The following is a 20,175-nucleotide window of genomic DNA, read 5'->3' on the forward strand; positions in this document are numbered from 1 at the left end:
AGAAATCACACTCTGTATATATATATATATATATATATATATATATATATATATATATATATAGTATATATATACACAGTATTTATCAAAGTAAATGATCAAAGGTAAAAGTTTACAAAGGTTTAAAGGATATCATGCACAAGTTGTTAATGTTTGAAATCCAATGGTAAAGATTTGGAAAGTGAAAAAAAAAAAAAAAGAAACATCAGAAAAGAAAGACTTGGTGAATAATAGTAAAGGTAAACAACATTTTTTTTCAACATTAGTGGAAGTCTTGCGCATCTTAGATGTTGGTATTATTTGAACACACTGTTGTGCAGCATCGTTCTCACTGTCTTGTTTCAGACAAACCATAACTAGAACATAAAATATGAATTTCTGTTAAATCTATGCGATCTTTTAGCAAAATCAACATGACCATGTTTGAAACCACGGCAGCTGAAAAGACAAAGGACACAGAATACCCATGATGTCACACTCTGTGCCAGTTTGTACTCTCTCCCTCCTCCCCCCCTCCCTCACTTGTTTCTCTCTCCTCCTGACTGTTTGCATCACTGCAGTCATCGTTACGAGGAAGCCTGGGAGTGGCCGGAAGGAGGAGATCCAGAGGAGAGAAGGACAAACAAGGAGGATCAGGATAAAACCAGTCAGACCAGACCACTACCTGGATTACCATTTCCCAGATTTTTTTGCATAGCATCATCTCATTTAAAACCGCAGGTATACTTTGATTTCTGGAGTTCTTTAAGAAATAGGATTTCCATCATGTGTCCTGGAATCATTTAACAGCAAAGGCAAGGGGAAACATGAGCAGAAAAACAGTAACTTTGAAGTGGTATTTATCAGATTTAATTATTTGTTTATTGCTCTATTATAATGAGACATTCTCCACCTTCAACCTAAATAAGGACTGAGCAGAAGGAGACGCACACCAGAACATTTTAAATCGATAGCTAATTTACTAATATTTTCCACAGAATCTTTTTAAACGCTTTCAGACTGACAGATATTCTCGAGTAAACTGCATGCAAGTTGTTAACAACTGTTATCAATTTAGCACGACTGCATGCACTGATGAGATGTGTGTATGGATATAAAGTGTAATAAGACACTAAGTTTTTATTAAAACAACATCAAATCACAACCACATTTTTTTTATTTCATACATTTCACCAAATGCATGACATTGGTTTCTGATGTCGGTCTAATAGACAGAAATAACACATATACAATATAACTGACATGTGACGTGTTGAGGAAGGACACAGTTTGAAAATCACATTGATTGAATTACACTAGTAATAGACTGGCTGGAGTGGCTCTCACTGAGAGAGAGAGAGAGAGAGAGAGAGAGAGAGAGACAGAGAGGGTTCAGTATTGCCCATCAGGCAGAACTTTATTCTTCTGATGTCACATTGAGTCTGCAGGATAGTAAAGAGGTAAACGTTAAGGAAATCCTCATTACTTCAAGAGAACTTTAACAACAGGACAGTGTGTGTGTTGTGAGCTTCTGTCAGAAGGACCGATACATGAATCCCACTGATGAATGAATTCCTGTTCAGGTGTCAACATGGCCGACAGATCGGTGTCAAGGGCAGAAGTGGAAAGCTCATTCCAGAAGTTTGCTGTTCATGGAGACTCCAAGGCCACGGGGAAGGAGATGAATGGGAAAAACTTCGCTAAGCTCTGCAAAGACTGCCACGTCATCGATGGGAAGAATGTCACCGCTACGGATGTCGACATCATTTTCAGCAAAGTCAAGTAAGACATTGGTCCAGGGCCTGCAGCGCTGTCAACCCACTGTGACCAAGAGGGGGCAGCAGCTGATCCAAAAAAGTTGATTTTTTTGTTAGCTACGATGGTCAACTGTTACCGGTGACTGTGATGCTAACACTCAAAAACCATAACTCGTGAGACACCAATGCTGAAAAAGATTTTTATTTGTATTATATTTTGTTTAATACAATAAGTCTCATACAGGATATTTACTGTAAACAACTGTCATGTGTATGTGTAGTTCACACACAAGTAGTTGCAACACTGCCATAATGTAATTATTTAAAAAAATATTTAGTTAAAAGATAAAGTGAAAGCACATATTTATAGTTTAATTTCAAGGGACAAGTAAAAAATGTTTGTATTATTCTGTCCTTTTCTTTATTTGGATTCTGTTTCTAGGGCGAAGTCGGCTCGAGTAATCACATTTGAGCAGTTCAACCAAGCCCTCACTGAGTTGGCTCCCAAACGCTTTAAGGACAAAAGTAAGGAGGAGGCTGTCCAACAGATCTATGATCTCATTGCTGGGAAGGGACCAGCCAATGTTGGAATCACCGTGAGTACAAATCAATTTGTCCTCCATTACTGTTGTCAAGATGGACTGAATTAATGGACTGCTCTCAAATATGGAACGCTGTTATTTAATTGTCTCACAAACAATAGTTATAAATGATGATTCAATTCACTGAGTCATTGATTTCCAACTACTGAGCTGAGCTGCAGGAGATCATCAGGTAAACTGTGGAAAGTGGGCCAATTTCACTTAATTGGTCTGAAGATTATTGTTTATTTATTGTCGACACTTTGTCTTCAGTCATTCATGTGACAAGATACAGGCAGAACTATTTAAAACCCTTCCACTAGGGGTCAGAAAATGACCATAAAAACAAACCAAAAAAAGATTAAGATGTGTTAAAGATCTGTTTTGTGTCTCTCTTCAATTCCTGCGAGTACATCAGGGATGTGTTCAACTACACACGCCAAAGTTTCATAATAAGTAAAATTTGAACAAGTTGATTTATCTTGTTTTTCATTGATAAATTCATTCATGAATTATGAATTATCTGCTGGCACCATGGTTGAAAACATCTGGTCATGTTGTGGGTCGTTGAACTCTTTCGTTCGTTCCCTTCTATGGTGACATTTAAAGTCTGTTTTATTCTTGTACTTCAGTAAGACCTTTAATTGTGTTTTTGTCATGATTTTTTTTAATTCTGTAGAAAGTAGCAAAGGCCGGTGCTGTGGACAGACTGACCGACACGTCCAAGTACACCGGATCACATAAGGAGCGATTCGATGACTCTGGCAAAGGAAGAGGAAAGACCGGGCGTGTGGACATCCCAGACACCAGTGGTTATGTCGGAGCTTACAAAGGCAGCGGCACTTATGAAGACAAAATGAAAGAGCACAACGCCTAGTAGAATGAAATCTTAGACAAACTGTATTTAAATGAAAAAAGGAAATAACAGTAGTGACAGAAATGTACTAAATATATAAAGTTCATATACACACCCAGTGTTTAAATCAGGGGTCCCAAACTCCTGATCATTTTAGGGGAGAGCCATCAGTATTAGAATGTTCAACACCAAAACCCCAGATACTTTTATTTTTTGTACTGCAAGTACTGCATTATCTACACTACAGTAGATTGCAAACATCTTTACAGCATTTAACAGAAAAAAAGTGATATCTTAAAAATATGTTTTTAATTGAAAAAAATTAAATTGAATAAAAAAATACCTAAACAATATTGGCATTCACAGGGCTAGATGTTGGAGTGGAGAGGGGGTTCCGATAACCAGAGGTTTGAGACCTCTGATTTAAAAACGTTGACACTGATTGACAACTGATTATATAAATATGACTGTGTTGCAACAGTGGACATTAAATGAATAAATGTAATACATCTAGAAGCATTAAAGCATGTAGAGAAATTAAAATTACATGTGATGTGAACAGAATTGTACTACTATGGACCTGAAGAGTCAGAATCACTTGTATTCGTGCATGATTTGTTGACACTAACTCAGCTTTGTCCTGCCACTAACTCTGTGCCTTAACGCTGCCTCAGCCTCTGCCCTGGTTTTACTGGTGTCATTTGGCATTTGCTGCTTCTTCAGCCTGGTGCATTAAAAAAAAAAAAATACAAATTTAGTGCCATTCAAATGCCGCTTCACAGTTCTAACAAAATGTAGTAGAACTGAGTTTAGAACACATTACAAAAAAGTGAACAAAAGATTTAATGCATACACACAGTACTATTACAGTGAGTACTGAATACTCACTTTTTAATGTTTCACTTTAGTATTCTACTGAATTCTTACTGCTCCAAAAGGTCCTTTAAAATAGTTTTATTCCATAGGTATTTAAAAAAAAGAATGTTCAGTCAAATGAATGAATAAATTGCTATATAATAAATTTAATTGGGGCACATGGAAATGACCTGTGTAAGCAAAAATATGAATGAACAATATAAATAAAACTAATGGACAAAGACGTTAGGCGTTGTTAAATGTATACTCCCATCTCTCTCTGTGTCTTACTTATAACAACATGCTCTGTGTATTCACTTCCCACTGCTCTAATGCACAGATGACAAGCAGGTTGTCATTAACACACACTACAAAAAAATTTATTTGTTTCACTGCCGCACCTCAAGCCTAAAATACCACCTTAACACCCAGCGTGCATTCAGGTCCGAAGCCCTGCCTGTAACACAGCTGACAGGTGTCGTATGGATTACAGGGGACTGAAGTGCTGTTAATATTGTTGAGGACAAATGTTTTATATACGTTTTAAAAATAACTCTTGAGACGTTCTACAAGCCACCATTAAGATGCACCGAAATGACTGAACTCCACCAACCCAATTAAAATAATGCAGTTCTTCTTAACATTTTTCCATATTATAATTCCATCATTTAGACTAGTCACAAATACAACAGGTGTGAAACACAGACATCTACCTGCTGTTATTAGTCTTTCTGTTCTGGTTCCAGTGTTGGTGGTTGGAATGGTGATACATCCTGTTTAATCACAATTATGACTATAGCTATAGCTATTAAAGACTAACTTCAAAAAAATTAAGAACACCTTTTTTTCATAACAAATGGCAATTCAAAGACAACTTTTTTATACAATTTTAAAATAATAAAAACCTTGCAACTTTTACAAATTCAGCATTCTAGGACAGACCTGAAAAATAACACCAACACAGGCTGTTTTCAGAGGATAATCAGTATATAAGTGATGCATCAGCTTTTCATTCTCTACACTGTGCACTACAGACATGGTCTGATAAGACTGGACTCTGTGAATGCTGCTGCTGTTATGTTTTTGTTTTTATTCTTGATTGCTTTATCTCAAAGTAATGTGCACTATAATAAAGTAGCCATCTACAAAAAATGAAGTTCACAATCTTAGAAAATCGTTACATAATATCGTCTAATCTTGGACACAAACCTGTCCACCCATAGCTTTATGCATCTTTATACTGGAATTCTCTTGGTGAGAGTCACATTTGTTATAACTGCTTTAAAAACAGCCTATTCAGACTCACATAACACACAAAAACACCCACCCTCACATGACACAAACAAGTACACATATACCCCCCCCGCCCCCCCTTTCCACACACACAAACTAGGCCATCATATAGAGTGACGGGTTCATAATGCTGTGAGCTTATCACAAACAAAACACCAGAGAGATCTTATCAGCTAACGTGACACCACTGACCCACTCTATACCATAATGTATATTCTTATCTCAAGCTTTCTGAGATACAATTCAAAATAATACACTGGGGAGCAGAGGCGCCCACTGAAATATATTTAAACAGGTCACAGAGGAACCAGTGACCACTGACGAGACACCAACTCTACATGACTGCCCGTCTCCACAGGACAGTTATTCTCTGCTGGAGACACTGATTAAATTGAACATCACTCCCAGGCCGGTGCATAAAGAGACTGGAGAGAAGATTCCCCCTGGTGGACTCCTGTAAGTGATCATTTTTTCTCTATGTAGCTGTTTGTGTTATATATGGTCCAAGCTGGACAATATTTAGTCAAAAAAAAATTTTAATTCTATTTCAAACATTTACCAAACGTGGCCACTGATTTGATTAATTCTGTACTGGATCAACACATCAGTAATTAATCAAATGGTGGAACAGAACCAGGTTTGCTTTAAAAGGTGGCCGTTGGTCCCAGAATGAAAAGCTACTTTTCCCCCCAGACTTGTATATTGTCTGCAGGAAAGTCATTGTGCTGTAAGATGAGAAACACACGACACACTCTGTTTGTCATCGGACTTCTGTGGAGCAGCGTGAGAGCTGAAATCACCATTAGCAGCCTCAAAGCTGCAGCAGGTTAATAATCTATCGACACATTCTGTACACTGTTGAATAAACTCTGGTGTAAGTGTTTAAACCTAAGACACTTTCTTTCTTCTTTACCCAGTTGCGTGGGAGGGGGAGGTGACCTGCCACAAGTGGGACTGTGAGTGTGCCTTCAGGCAGCTAGGCTGCTGCTGCGCCAGCAAAGACCTCCAGGAAGCAGACGACCAAATCTCATCGAGACTGATGAGCCTGTCATCAAGACTTTCCAACTTAGCTGACAACGTCCTTGAAGACATAGGTAGTCCATCATGACACAGACAGAAGCTGTCCAAGTTTTAATCCAGTTGGTGTTTGCGTGTATTCCTTTTTTATTTTTAAATATAGGACAATACAAAGTCCAAGTTTTAATCCAGTTGGTGTTTGCATGTATTCCTATACATATACATTTACATGGAAATACTGTATTTCCTGGACTATAAATCTGACTTTGTTTTCATCCGTTGGCTGGGTTTGTGACTTATACTCAGGTGCAACTTGTATATTAAAATATATAATTTCACATGTTTGTTATTTTCACACTGACAGCCACTAGAGGGCACTGGTGCGACTTATACTCTGGAGCAACCTATGTTTTTTCCATCTTCATTACTCATTTTTTGGCTGGTGCGACTTATAGTCCAGAGAATATAGTAGATGGAATTATAGCTAGGTGGCTAATTTGCATCTCTATGGTTTCATAGGTTGGCGGTTGTCAACATTAAAGAATATATTGTGGACACTATACATAGCACACTTAGGAACTAGGAACACTATATCAATAGGTATAAACTGTATTGACGTAGTATATACTCGCTACTGCACAAATAAAGATTTATTTGTTTTGGACAAGTAACTGTTACTAGATGCTGTCGTTAGCACAAAGAACAAACAGAATTTTAACTTAACTGCTATATAATACCATTCATTCTGCTTCACTTCAACAGGCAGAAAAGAAACAGACAATAGGAAATAGACCAACAGTATGTGTTGATTTACCAGTTACATTATTGTTGTGTATCATCATTTACGTTAACATTCCTTTAGCACTAAAATGACGACAGTAATGGTCTGTTTCTTACAGCTGCAAAATTTACATATGGTAAAAATATCCCAGATGATTGGTCAGTAACCTACTAGTTAATAATGCTGGTTTCTGTTTGTCATGTTAGGAGGTCTACAGGTTTCCTTCACTGCCACCATGAGCCCCAGAACAAGTTGTTTTGGACCCTTCAACAACAACTTTTCTATCCCTTATGATGATGTCATTCTCAATCAAGGACATGGTTATAACCCTGCTTTAGGTACGTAAGTACACACACACAGTACATGGCTGTCATACAGCACTGCCGTGGCCAGTCCTTAAAATATTTTTAAATGTGTATTTTCATGTCCTATCAGTTGGTCTATTATTTAGAAATCCCATTACATGTTTTATATTTAGAACATTTTCTAAATATTTGAATATTATGTGAATAACGTATGAGTGGTCAAAATGACCACGATGGTTGTTCTGGCTGTTACAACTTCTGGTAGTATCAGTGTTAATATAAAAGCTCTTCTTTCCGTTTGGCTTGAACACTCCAGTAGGTGGCGATGTATAAGCAGAGAGATAGACCAGCCTCCAGCAACAGCAAAAATTAGTGGTATTAACTGAAATTGTTGATGCGTTGCAACGCATCTTATGGTAGCGATTGATTTCAACATTTCGGATGTTTGTTCAAGTTCAGATATACTGACTCTGTACCAACTTAAACACACCAAGTAAAGAAAATGTTTTTCTTTCAGGCGTATTTACAGCACCTCGAGCCGCACTGTACTCCTTCTCTTTTTCGGTGTACTCTAAGGTGGAAACGGGTGAAAAACTGTCCTTCAAAGCCCAATTAATGCGAGATGGGGAGGCAGTGGTCTCCACTTGGGAGGATAACAGGGAGGACCCAGAGGACAGCAGCACACAGACAGTACTACTGTCTCTGGATCAGGGCTCCCAGGTCTACGTGCAGCTCCTGATTGGCCGAAGGCTGTGTGGGGACGGTGCAGGCCTCAACTCCTTCTCTGGTTCTTTAATTTATCCTCTTCATTCCAAAAATTATTAATATAAGTGCTGTTTACTACTGTAGAACTGATGTGATCAAGTGTGGAGAAAGACACAAAATGGTAGTATTAAAGGATCTTTAAATAAATAAACAAATACTGAGTTGTATTATGAATCTTCTACAGCTTTTCTCTTCAGGGGTCGCCACAGCAGATCATGTCCATCTCACGAAGAGAGTTGAATCTATTTGAAGTAAATGTCTGTCAACAATAGTTCACATCCTGTTCCCCTTAAACATGGTTTTAAATGGAGAAAGATTTTAAAATGCAACAACAGTTCACCGTTTGTGCAGTCGTTTTTCTCTACGGACTGGTAAACTGTTCAAGGTGTACTCTGCTGCCCCCAAGTGGTGATGGTGATTCCTTGTTTTGGTCATCTATTGCACTCCCTTCTCCAGGCGACGATGTCATGCTGTTTTTGACAAATAGTCTCTAACATTCACAGTAATTTCAAATATCGAAAAACATCTCTGTCCCCAAAGGGGAGCATGACAGAAAATAACTGAGAACCACTGCCATAGACTACGGCGATAGACACTTCTAGTGTGATTCTTAGAATACTGTTCATTATTAAAATATCAGTAATAGTACTGGTAAACATAGATTCCATCTTTGTCTTCGCTCTTCTTGCTTATGTAATTGATATTTGGGGGGGGGAAAAAGAAAAGGATTCCTATGTTGAAATTCATCAAATATTACCAGATTTCCTTACCACTAGATGGCAGTAGTGTACAGCTAATACTAACTCAGTCTTACGAGAATTGGTCTTCTGTCAGCAGCGTATCCTGTCCTCAGACTGCATACTGAAGGGTGTAGATGAGCATATGAATGACGAGATGGAACTGCAAAGGTTTCAGTGATGATGATGACAGGGTCAGGAAAATCAGAATGAACCACAGGTCATTAAAAAAATACTCCTAGTGTTTCATTAAAATACATGTATAAGAATGGATGTTTGGTTTGGTTGTAGTTCAACATTGACACAGGACTAAAGTGTTACTGCAGTAATGTTAGTGAGGATGGGGGTCTGAAGCCGGGGAAGAAAATAAAGTGGGAGGAGAGTTAATAGAGAAGATGTTGGGATGGAGTGACGGAGGTAATGAAGGGGGTATTTTACATTTAGGTTATTTGATTCAGCAAATTGATCCAGGGTAGAATAAAAGGTTTTAGATGGAGGATGCAGTGTAATAGAAAGAACAAGAGGTACATTATATAGACAGTGTTAATGTAACGGTGAAAAGGCAGTAAAGGAAAATGTATTTAACAAAACAGATAACTGAGGAAAGTGAGCTTTGTGAAGCGGCTAGCACGGTATCGAACGTTAAAAAAAGTTGATTGTATTCAATGTTTTCAACTCTGCTTATATTCCAGAGAGAGAGAAAGAAAGAGAGAGACAGAGAGGGAGAGAGACTGTATGTTCCCATCAAGACAGTCTGCTTTGACAAGGCAGACATAAGGTGGCCGCTGATCGATGTTTCATAGATTTCTTTTGTTTCTTGTCACCAGTTCAGTCATTTCTTTCAACTTCTCCTTTTCATCCCCATTAAAAGACAGTAAACATGATGGATGTGCTCTCTAAAGGTCCAGTCAGCTGATACTATTCACTGGAGAACAGCAGATTTGTTAACTCACCCTCGAGAGATATTATTAGGCCAACTACCAAACCATGGTGATAAGGAAATAGGACTAAAATAATAAGAGTTATAGTCAATCTATGGTGTGTGTACCAAAAAACAAACCCCAAAACAAAACAAAGTTGAGTCGGTCAACCGCAGCTGACTTAAGGTTTTAATTAAAAAAAGATGACAACTTTTGGTTTATGGCAATATCTAGTGTAGACCAACAGTGGTACTGAAAATAATATATCCCGGAGACTTCAAAAACAAGACCGGACAAGAACATCCATCTTATATATAGAGTCTCTGTAATTAAAACACCTGTTCTCCAAAGGAATAAAAGAGAACAATGGCTGCAGAGAAAACCAGGTAGGCAAAAAGAAAAGACAAAGCAGAGAAGGTGAGATATATGTATGTAGAAACACTGGCTATTCAACACGGCTAACGCTAACATCATTCTTCAAGTGCCAACGGTATAATGCCGTTATTCAGTAGACATAGATTATCTTATATTTTTTAATTATAGCTAAAAGGCTCTCTTACAAAGGTTCCAGGTACAGAACTTCAGGGTATTGAACTTCCTGACTGTCTATTAGTGAAAATATAAGCCTCTTCATCACTTTCCTCGTCAGCTCAGCCCGTCTATCAGACAATGTCACTGTCTCGACACAGTCCTGTAACCCCGCCTCCTTTTACTGATGCCACTCTTCTGCCACAAATCAGTCTCCCCTGCCCTGGCTGCACCTCCATTTGGTTTGATTTAAAACAGTGGTCCACAAGTTCTTGAACTCATCTGCCTTCATTTAACCTACTACAGTACTCCTGTCATATTACCTTCCCACGCTGAACTGAAAAAGGTTCAGAACTTGCCGACCTTAAAACCACATACTATGAAAAGAAGATCTGACCTCAACATACATGTTCCTCCTCAACATAATGTACTTCTCTGCCTCTTTTTAGTACCTGTTTTTTCCTCCTTATTCTATGATTATGAGCACTTGGTGAGGAGGAAGAGACGATGGCTGGGCAGCTCAAAACCAATCAGAAATGATACAGAGGTTCCTGTACATCAGTACACATGTCAGTCACCTACGCTAACACAGTGGTGACATCATAATCTAGGACATCAGAAGAGTCTGACTTACACCTGGGAGCCATAATGAAGGACAAAAAGACCATACCGGTGTGAACATGGTGTGAGAGCATGGAATTAGGTGTCTGTGAAAACATGAAAGGACAGAATGTCCAAATGGAACAAAAAGTTTTGATTTTTCACTTTTGAGTACAACTCAACCCCCTCCCCCCCCCCAAAAAAAAAACACTGCAAAACTTAATTTTTTATGCTTAATAAAAACTCAAGACTTTCAGCTATAAAACGAAGACCAAAATACTAGAATATCGAGCCTGGTTTTAAACCCTCAGGTGTCACCGCTCAAATGTTTTACTGCTTGCGGTTCACCATGACGGACATTCAAGGTAGAAGGGCCGTTAGTGTCCTTCACACCGCCTTAAATTTACAGGTAGTTAGTTGACTTTTTAACCCTTCTTTTCTTAACACAATTCCTTATCCGAGTGCCTTGAAGACTTCCTATAAATCATTCAATGTCCAAGGTAATGTTTGTCTCCGGTGACAGGGTATTTGCATCACATTAACCTTTTTCTGTGCCGTTTCGTCCCCTCTCTGATTGTCGTCTACCATCACCGTTTTATTATTGGGCAACATCCAGCGGCAGCTGCTAACCTGCTCTCAAACAAAGCATTATCACACACACACACACACACACACTCTCTCTGCTGTACTTCAAATGAACTTCTTTGACGGTAACAAATTGGATGTCAGTCATGCAGAAGGTTCCAGAAGTAATCATGAGATAGTGAGTGTTCAATTGAGTGGTTGGACTGTATGTGTGTGTGAATCTCTTTATTTGGTCGTAAAAGGAAGTTGGATTGATGGAACGGCATGTGGAAACTGAAACTTTTTATAAAAATGGAACGGTAAACGAACGTAATTACCCCATCGAAGCAGAAAAATGCAAGTTGATGTAAGAACAAATAGATGTGGCAGTGAATAAACATGTCAAAACAGATCTCCTGAAGAGTCCTTAAGACTTAGAGCAAATTAGAGACGTGTGAGAGATGAGTGAAAAAGTAAGAGATCTTTTAAATCAGCGGTGCACATCCTTTTTCCCTTTTTCCCCCCACAGAGGGGTTAAATTTCCCCCCCCCCCCCCCCCAGTTGGATGCAACTGTATTAGCAGCATCCTTGTAGCATCACTCTTGTCTTTTAATGCATAACACTTGGTCTCCAAGTGGTGAAGCAGGTTTGAAGGCTTCATTGCCTCATTAAAGAGCCGCTAGCCGCGTATTACGTAGCTCGAGCTCTGTGCGTGGTAAAAACCTGTTGCAATAAATCCATATTTCGCATTGGACTCCTGGAATTGTCAGTTAAATGGAGCTTTTTTTTCTGTTAAGACTCTTTTACCCTGCACAAAGAAACTTTCCAGAGACGTTTGTTTTCTGTTCATTTTGCTAGCTCGGGGGTGTCAATTTAGCAGTAATGTATTATGCGTTACCGGCCGGAGCAGACCTTTTAAGAAGGTAGTTTGAGGCAAGAATCTCGACATGTATCAAGTGTGAGTCGTAGATGTGGCGGAGAGAATCTGGTAATTTTTCAAAATAAAACATCGTTCAGAATCAGATGCGGCCCAGTACCACTTGACCCACAGAACGTCAGCCTAGGTTAGGACCAATGTTTTAAATGACTGCATTAAATACTAATGACTGATTAGTATTTATTGCTTGGTGTTGAAGATGAAGCATGAAGCATGTGTCAGTGGCTTAACTGTAGCTAAAGATACAGTTAAGTAAAACAGTTCTCTCTCTCTCTCTCTCTCTCTCTGTCCGTCTCTCACCCTCTGCCCATCTTTTTCCTCCATTTGACCTAATGTGACTGGTTTGCCATTTGAAACGTTTCCATTAGTTGGCACATATTTATTGACAGTGACCTCTGCTGGGATTTGAGAATCCAAGCGTTTGACTTTTAGGTCAAACCAGTGGATTGGATCAAGTGTCAACATTTCAATAATGCAGTTGATGTGTAAAATAGACAACACTCGCTGTTTACTGAAGTGTGTAGGAAGATTGAGTGTTTATTTTTTAAAAGTTCTTTCATAATTGCCACAAAAAGCATCAAAATAAAAGTTCAATATTTCCATGTAGTCCTTGGCTGCAGGCAGGAGAAAATGTATTGCTGTTTGCTGAAACATGATCTGGAATGGTCTGTGGTGTCCTTCTTTGAAAGCATGATGGTTGGTTTGGAATGTTTCCCAATGTTTGTAAAATTTGCTGACTGACATCTTGAGTAATGCTGAAGCTTCAGCTTCCAGTAAACCCCTGGCATCTCTTGTCAGCACTTCAATGCTCGTCTGTGTTTTCTCCTCTACTTTTCTCTATTTGCCTGTCATTTATATTCAAAGCATTGTCATCTGAAGTTCACTTCTTTCCATTTATGTACAGAAGTGTCTGGTGTTCTTTGTTGTCATTGTTCAAACTACAGTTGTGGAAACTCAGATTCATACACAAAGTCATAGGGCTGTCAATCAGTAGACTTCAACTGATTAATCATAGCCTAGCTTTGAGTTAATCATGATTAATTGCTCAATTGAATTGAGAGTATATTTGTAATAGTACTAGTGACAGTAGCTTTTAGAATGTGTGGATATTTGCCATCCAAACCTTGGTGAAACCGACCACATATAAACTGATCTCCAGTTTCTCTCCAATCCATTTGCCAGTTGTCTCAGTCAGCTTGTCAGCCAAAACACCAACTGCTCTGCACTCTGGGAGTCTGGTCTGACGTAAGTCGAGAGCCTCACCTGAATTTGAAGCCTGCAGGGTGTGCACATGTGTATCCACTGGGTACTGGAGCAACCTCAGGTGGATTGCAGTGCAGCTGAATGCCACGCATTTAGAAAAACTGGGGATCAAATTCTTTATACACTTTGACATCATGGTCATACGAATAATAAAAGCAAGTGTAAAAAACACACTACAGCACCTGCTTACTGTGTAATATACAGAGAGGCATACTCACTGTTACACTAGGGCTTTTTCAAAATGGAGTTCTAGATTAGAGGGGCTTTTTCAAAATGGAGTTCTAGATTACCTTTACATATCTAGTTAGTGAGTGGTGCACACCATGGATCTAAGTTTGGAAAAAATACCCCAAAAAACAGAATGAAATGATGATTTGTCTGATAACAATGGAGTCATTCAGGTGTTTGTTTAGCTTCTCTCCTGACAAACTTGGCACAAAAAGGCATTCCTTTGTAAAATCTATACAATGTGATGGCCGTGATTTGCAATTCAACGGGGAGGAATTAGGAAGAAATAGGCAATTAACGGGCTTTTGGGAAATTGATGATGTAAGTGGTGTAAGTAGTACACTTTGCCTTTTGTTTCTGGGGGGTATTTAACTACAACTCCACTCATTGTCACACAAATAACCAGGCGTTACTGCAGTATTAAGCCCCATACACCACCAATGGTGATCTGTGGTATAGCCTTTAGGACACCTGGAGGATTGTTCCATTTCCCAACATCTTGTTTCTCTGATGACACTTCACTGCTGTTTAGGCCATTTCCTGTGCAGCATCATGCCACTGTAGGACTGAGCCAAAACAAGTGTTTCAATTGTGTTTATAGTCTGTATAAGGTCAATGGGTTTTTCTTTAGTTTTTTTTTTGCAATAAACAACTGCCTTATCTCAAACTATAAATATATCCCTCGGAAACCGAGGCAGACCAGGAATAAATAAACCACAGAGAGAGAGAGGATGTGTTACATTTTTTAAAATAACTTCTGTCAAAGATCTATATTGTCTACGTGTGAACCGAATGTCACAGAAAGAAATGTTTTCAATGTCATTGAACAGAACTTTTGGCAACTAGTGTTTGTTTTATTTCTTTGGCAGTTTGGAACGTTGCCTCCTTTGAACTGCTGCCTTCTTTTGCCTTTAAGCCAAAGAACCACTCAAAGACCCTCGCACATACAAGTCCATGGGCTGCTGCTTTATGGCCAACTTGATGTTGGACCATTTATTTATTTATTTATTTTACTTCAGAGTGTATGCGCTGCATCACACACAGGCTGCCACTCATCCTTCCTCTGTTTGGTATTTACCCCTGCTGACAGGGTAACACGTGTCGCAGCTTCTGCACCTCACTCACTAGAATCTCTAGTTCAGCCGGAGTGGTGGACCTCACAACCTTCTCATCTGAACGCGAGTGCGTAAAAGAGTGTATGCAACTTCTGTGTGCGTAGTGCGTACTCAAGGTTTGTACATGAGGCCCCATAGTATCAGCTCAGGTCATTTTGTCATGTTTCTCAGAACTAAGAAGCATGGGAGAACTACACACAGCAAAGTCTAAACTTAACTCAGCTCTGTTCTGAAGAAAGTTGAACCAAGCCAAAAAAACAACAACAAAAAAACCCAAAAAGGAATAAAGCAAAGGAACACAAAAACATAAGCAAGGGCCACGCATACAGCAACAACCTCCCATGACCAACAACCAAACAGAGACTGAGTGAAGGAGGCATGTATTTATACCCAGGCCTCCAGGTGAGAGGAGTGAGACTAATGAACATGGAACACAGGCAACAGGTGAGTGTGATGACACTGATTACCACAGAGAGACAGACCTGACATCTGGTCAAATCTGTAGGTTTGGATACTTTTAGTTTATGCCTGTTCTCTTGAATAAACTGAGAAAGTGACTTTAATAAACTATTTCCGTTGTGGAAAAAACAAACATTGGATCAAAAATCACCTTAGCTCCACTCTGTTAAACACAATCTTAAATGTTGTTTTAAGAGCGGTGTAGGCACTACAGGTACACCAAGTGAAGTTCAGAGGTACATTACCGTCCCATTGAATCCTTGGACACAGGGCTACAAGAAAGACTGCTTAGCCCTACTGTTATAAACTGGCACTGCAGTTTCTCTGTACACCAGCCTCAACCTCACCTATGCGTGAGGAGTTTCTCGAAGGTTGGAAAGGTTATCTCTAAGATGGGAAACTGACGAAGTCCGTGCAGCGTGTGACAATCCTCTTCTTCAGTTAAAACCAAATACATTTACCCTTTGTCATTTTTTTTATGTAGTTCATATAGACCACATGTGTGAAACTCAAGGGCCGCGGGCCAAATGTGGCCCACCAACTTATTTTGTGTGGCCCATGGAAACTCAACAACTGTTCGCTCAACATATTAGAAAGTCCATGCTGGATTATGTAGGTTCCTGTGTGATGGATATATTTATATTTAATATATATATATAAATATATGTTATTACACAGAAAAATATACAGCATCATTAATGAGAATAATTAATAATCAACTGCAGGTTATGGAGTAGTTACATCGATACAGTCTTTGTATCACACATTGCCTGGCCAGTATTAAGTATTAGCATTCAACCCTAACTAGAGTAAAAGAGATTAGCTCATCAGACCAACAACAACAACAACAACAACAACAACAACAACAACAACAACAACAAAACAGCCACCATATCTATCTTTTAAATTTATCCCAAAATGAATCAAAATAAGCAGCAAAAATACACAGTAACTAATAAAATGGTAATAACAACAATAAATGCAATGAACATAGAAGAGTTGGGATAAAATTCACAATTTGTTACCTAAATAATGTAAATGTGCTTGGACATTTGTTTAGCTCCTGCCGCCTCTCCTTCTTCTTGCTGTGCACACTTCCTTTCCTCTTTGAAGGGATCATTTCGACAGCCGCCTGACATTCATCGGACCGACTCTCCACATAGGGTGATATGATCAGTAGACAAAGGCTGTCTTCTGTGATGTTTCTGCCAGTTGATGTGTGTCTTGTACGCTGTATAAGATTCATTGTGTGGGCAGACAGTAGAATTTTGAAGCGTGCTTATGGTAATGAAGACAGTCAGACCAGAGAAGAGGTGAAGAGAAGGTCAAGCAGACGGCAGTAAAGCACACACACCAACACACGGTGGTGAGAAAATGCATGACTGATGTGTGAAATACAGCACGTCTCTAACACACACATACAAAAGTGATGCCCAGCTAGTCTTGTTATCTCTGCATAAAATAAAATTCATTTCTGAATCCTAACAACCGCCCTATGACTCCACTGCTTTATAAGGAGATAAGGCAAATGCAGTTCACAACAGTCATTAAAACCTTAGAAATGTAATTCTTCTTAATTATAGGTTTAGTCATCAGGATGATACTCATCCTGACAATGTTACCATGTATACAGAAAAGGTTCTAACAAAAACAAGCCAACACACACACACACACACACACACACACACACACCTCTACTGCACCACTCTGCTGACATAGAAGACAATAAAAATTCAGTCAGGGATGAGTAATAACACTGCAGATACACTGGCTTGCTTCTAATTTCTGTCAAAGCTACACCAACAATGGCCTCAGGCTCATAATAGACAGCATTTAAATGCACAAAATGCTCAATCCTTGGTGTTAGGGAGGGGTTAATTACATTATAAGGACACATAATAACAACTGTTGTATCTAATTTGTATTTTCCCTGAAAAATTCCTAAAAAGGCAACAGTAGGAATATGCTTTAAGTGAGGGTATAAACAGGAAGTGCCATGAAGGACAAAAAATGGGAAGAAAACAAAACAAAAGATTAAAAAAAAAACTACATCATGGTAGTGCAAGACAACAACAAAACAAAAACACAAAGTATTACAAGTGTTTGAAAACACTTGTAATCCCTATTGTGAAGACAAAACTATAGATATTTGCAAAAACAAAACAAAAAACACTACATTTTGACATTTGTCACTGTAATAACATACTTTCTTCTAGTATGTTGCATTCGCCCAAAAACATATGACAAATGAAAAGCAATGTTTTCCTGGGGCACAAACTGTAAAGTAAATTGACTCTGATATGGTTATAACCCTAACTCCATAGTTAGAGTTAACCCTAACCCTAACTCCATGGTTAGAGTTAACCCCAAATTTAGGCCTGGGATTTGGTGTGGATGGAATCCAATGTGGAACTCTATCTAATCTACTTATTATCTACAAGCACTTAATGTGTTAGTACCAAGCTTTTTTTGATTTAAGGACAAACTATTTCAATCATGTTTTTATACCATATCAATAACTGGGAATACACACAGACAACTGTTACATCTCCCTTTCTTCATGTCGTAACTCAATAGTAAAGGACTTCCAGGTTTTAATATTTCTAATTAATAAAACTTGTGAGCTCTGTAGTTTTGGCATGATCTGTACCTCGTAGGTTGGTGGTTTGCGGTGGATCCACATGTGAACTTTTTAAAAGGAAGATTTACTAGAAGTCGGGTATCCATTGTAAGTTGTTTTTCTTGGTTCATCCCGGCATTATATATTTACTGTATTATGTTGTAGATACAAAGGAACAATAACAAACTGTGAAGAACTTCATTTTCTCTAATGTCTATATTATCTGCCATGTCTTCAGTGGTACACCTTCACTTCCCAAGGCTGAGGTCCTTCATAAGAAATAGGACTGTGCAGTTTTCATTGCCATGTGACATGTTTTTTTTAGTTTGGTGTCTATTTATTTTTCACTGCCATTTTTGCTTTGTGTGTTGGGGTACATTTAAAATCAATAACCTTTGACAGTTGAAAAATTCAGATGTGTATAAAAGTCCATTTTATTTTTTGTCAAATACTCTCAAATACCATTGTTAACATTTCATGGACAAACCGTTTAAGTGATTTTAGCTCAGAGGAGAGATTTCTTTTCACAGACAAGGTTGTAGAAAAATACACTTAGGGTTTGAAACAGGAAAGAAAACACTGCCTATGAAAGCCACGTGACCGCCTGGGCCCCCAGAAATGGACCCTTGTCACTTTGCTGCTGGGCTGTGACACAAAGAACTCAAACCTTATAAGTATCGACAGAGAGATTAGCTTGGTTTTGATTGAGAAGCAGGACAAGGCAGTAATTATTTAGAAATATGCATCAAAGTTCACCAATTTTCCACCTTAAAAGGAAGTTAAACATTTTTAAAGCCTTGTCTATCCAAATATACAGTCTTTGAAGAGTCGGATTCCACTACAATTAAAGTCATACAGGAGTAAACCAGTCTAGCCTTTTATGGAGGCTCCCACCACCTTTACCAAGTCAAGCTAGCATCCCAGGACGAAGCTGGCCTTCCTTCACTTCCTTGACCTTAACATTGTACTTTTGACAATCCTTACTGCATGGTTATTGATGCACAGTGCGGTGTGTGTGTGTGCAGAGACCATCTGAAGTCAATGTCCAGTTCTTTTGGAGATCTCATCTCCGTGATGAGGGACAGGTTGTTGTTGCTGTACCAGTCACTGAGCTCTTCCACGTCCTCTCTGTGCAGGGACAGAGAGGACAGCATTGTCACCGCTGATCAAACCCACTGTGGTTGTATCATCAGCAAACTTGTGTGTGTGGTTTTAGCTCTGTGTTGCCCCACAGTCATGGGTAAGAAGTGTGAACAGCGGGGGACTGAGCACACAGCCTTGAGGGACTCCAGTGTTCAGAAGAGTTGTGCTGGAGGTCCTGTTTCCTATCCTGACTGCCTGGGGTCTTTCCACCAGGAACATTAGGTTCCACTTGCAGAAGGTGATGTTTAGTATTTTACTTAGCGTAGCACAGTTATCTATCTCCAATAGCACAGTCAAAGGGACAGTGGGGAGAGGGGTGGAATAACACCATCTCAGTCCATCTAGGAAATGTATTGTATTTATTAGCAAACAATTTGAATTTTAATCCTATTTTAACTACTGTAATGCTCTTACCCACACAGAACGTATTTTGGCTCGACACCCCTGCTGCAGCGATGTGATCGGTATGTCTTTTTTAATATTCCGCTCTTGGTTTATTTTAATAATCCATGGTATGGATGTATTTTTGCACAGTGTGGAGTGTAAGGACAAAGTGTTACTGACTTAATTTTTACAACACTATTTTGTTCACACTATTATTTCCCCTGTAATGAATTAATCAAAATGAATACATTATCCCAGAGCAATGGGCTAAATACAGTTGACAAATCTAAATAAGGATCATTCTTCATGTACGGTACATCTGTTAAGGTTATTTAACAAACCAGAAACCAAGAGAAAAAATATTGGCTGAAATTCTTTTGTTAAAAAAAAAAGTTCCTTCACAAACACAGACACAAGGACTATGTTGAATATTCCTTTATTGCGATTGAGTCCTGGGTGAAAATAAGAGATAATGTAGTGAAAATGTC

General features: G+C 38.8%; 2 protein-coding genes across 3 annotated transcripts; both read left to right on the forward strand.

Moving 5' to 3' along the window:
* The first annotated feature begins 171 nt into the window (after positions 1-171).
* tppp2 (tubulin polymerization-promoting protein family member 2) lies at positions 172-4,293 on the forward strand. Its single transcript, XM_008317489.2, has 5 exons — positions 172-239; positions 561-720; positions 1,563-1,761; positions 2,179-2,332; positions 2,997-4,293. The coding sequence occupies exons 3-5, from the start codon at positions 1,571-1,573 to the stop codon at positions 3,192-3,194; spliced, it is 543 nt and encodes a 180-aa protein (XP_008315711.1). The 5' UTR covers positions 172-239; positions 561-720; positions 1,563-1,570; the 3' UTR covers positions 3,195-4,293.
* Positions 4,294-5,461: 1,168 nt separating this feature from the next.
* Positions 5,462-9,896, forward strand: cbln18 (cerebellin 18). 2 transcript variants are annotated; one of them, XM_008317487.3, is made up of 5 exons: positions 5,462-5,777; positions 6,015-6,147; positions 6,239-6,415; positions 7,326-7,457; positions 7,942-9,896. In XM_008317487.3, exons 2-5 carry the CDS (start codon positions 6,054-6,056, stop codon positions 8,247-8,249), a joined length of 711 nt encoding a protein of 236 aa, XP_008315709.1. In that variant the 5' UTR covers positions 5,462-5,777; positions 6,015-6,053; the 3' UTR covers positions 8,250-9,896. The 2 variants fall into 2 exon arrangements, with proteins under 2 accessions (XP_008315709.1, XP_024914357.1); XM_025058589.1 differs by having other exon boundaries at positions 5,462-6,147.
* The last annotated feature ends 10,279 nt before the right edge of the window (positions 9,897-20,175 follow it).

Source organism: Cynoglossus semilaevis, chromosome 9 (genome assembly GCF_000523025.1).
Source record: "Cynoglossus semilaevis isolate Cse_v1.0 chromosome 9, Cse_v1.0, whole genome shotgun sequence".
NCBI classification, from domain to species: Eukaryota; Metazoa; Chordata; class Actinopteri; order Pleuronectiformes; family Cynoglossidae; genus Cynoglossus; species Cynoglossus semilaevis.